We start from the raw sequence: 1176 nt of genomic DNA on the forward strand, positions 1-1176 counted from the left end.
ATGGAAACTTCATGTGGCAGCAAAACATGTTAACCTGTAAGTTTTTAAATCTGAGTCACAACATCAATGTTGAGTTTTATACAATGAAATGCAGGATATGTTTGCTAGAGCCAGGTATGGTGAGGTAGGGAGTGGTACTATGGTGGGTCCATGCATCCCTTCCCCCTGAGGTACCACCAGTCATAAGACAGGATTAATATAGATTTTATTTAGAGCATGGGTGAGGGGAGTTGAGTAGGGATGAGAAGTCAGGAGAGGCAGAGTAAATCAGACAGAAAAAAAAAAGAGAGGAGAGAGAGAGAGAGAAAGAGAGAGAGAGAGAGAGAGAGAGAGAGAGAGAGAGAGAGAGAATCTAAAAGAAATTCAAGCTAAAATCTAAAATGTACATATAATTGTATCCAACAGGAGGAAGAATAAATAACTTCTAGTTCTTCTTCTGAGACCAACTTTAACCCCCAAACTATTGCCAGCAGAAATGGCAGGGGACACGGAATTCAAGAGCTGGGGCTACACACAGATCAATGTTCAGAAACTCTGCTATAAGTGGACCATTAGCAACTTTTCATTTAGCATGGGGGGAATTCAGAAAAGGGTTACAAGCCCAGTGTTCTCATTAGAGGCCAATGAGGCACTGTCATGGTGTTTGAGGGTGTACCCAAATGGCGTTGATGAAGAAAGCAAAGATTACCTGTCAGTTTACCTGGAGTTGCTCAGCTATCTGGAGAAACCAGTTAGGGCAAAGTTTGAGTTCTGGATCATAAATTCTGAAGGAGAGAAATATCAAAGTAGGAAGGGCTCCAAAGTCGAAAGCTTTCTGCAATATGAACACAGGGGATTCAAAAAGTTTCTCCTTCGAGGTCTCCTCCTCTGCCATCAGGACTGGTTTCTCCCTGAAGACCAGCTCACCATATGCTGCAAGGTGAGCATTGTTGGAAACATATTTCACATGCCTGGACAGAACCTGACACCTACAATCAAGGATCCAAGGCACCTGTTGACAGATGATGTATGGGAGCTATGGGAGAATTCCCTCTTCACAGATTGCTGCCTGTTGGTAGCTGGCCATGAATTCAAGGCTCACAAGGCCATCCTAGCAGCTCGATCTCCAGTTTTCAGGGCGATGTTTGAACATGAAATGAAGGAGACTCTAAAGAACCCCATTGAGATCCATAACCT

At 43.5% G+C, this 1176-nt stretch overlaps 1 protein-coding gene across 1 annotated transcript; it reads left to right on the forward strand.

The window, feature by feature from the left end:
* Positions 1–475: 475 nt before the first annotated feature.
* LOC110314747 (TD and POZ domain-containing protein 3-like) lies at positions 476–1174 on the forward strand (the record flags this gene model as incomplete). The annotated part of the gene is made up of 1 exon (XM_021188977.1): positions 476–1174. A coding segment is annotated over exon 1 (699 nt), but the record flags the coding sequence as incomplete, so codon positions are not given.
* Positions 1175–1176: the final 2 nt, after the last annotated feature.

The sequence above is a fragment of the Mus pahari genome, unplaced genomic scaffold (genome assembly GCF_900095145.1).
Source record: "Mus pahari unplaced genomic scaffold, PAHARI_EIJ_v1.1 scaffold_11518_1, whole genome shotgun sequence".
In the NCBI taxonomy this organism is placed as follows: Eukaryota; Metazoa; Chordata; class Mammalia; order Rodentia; family Muridae; genus Mus; species Mus pahari.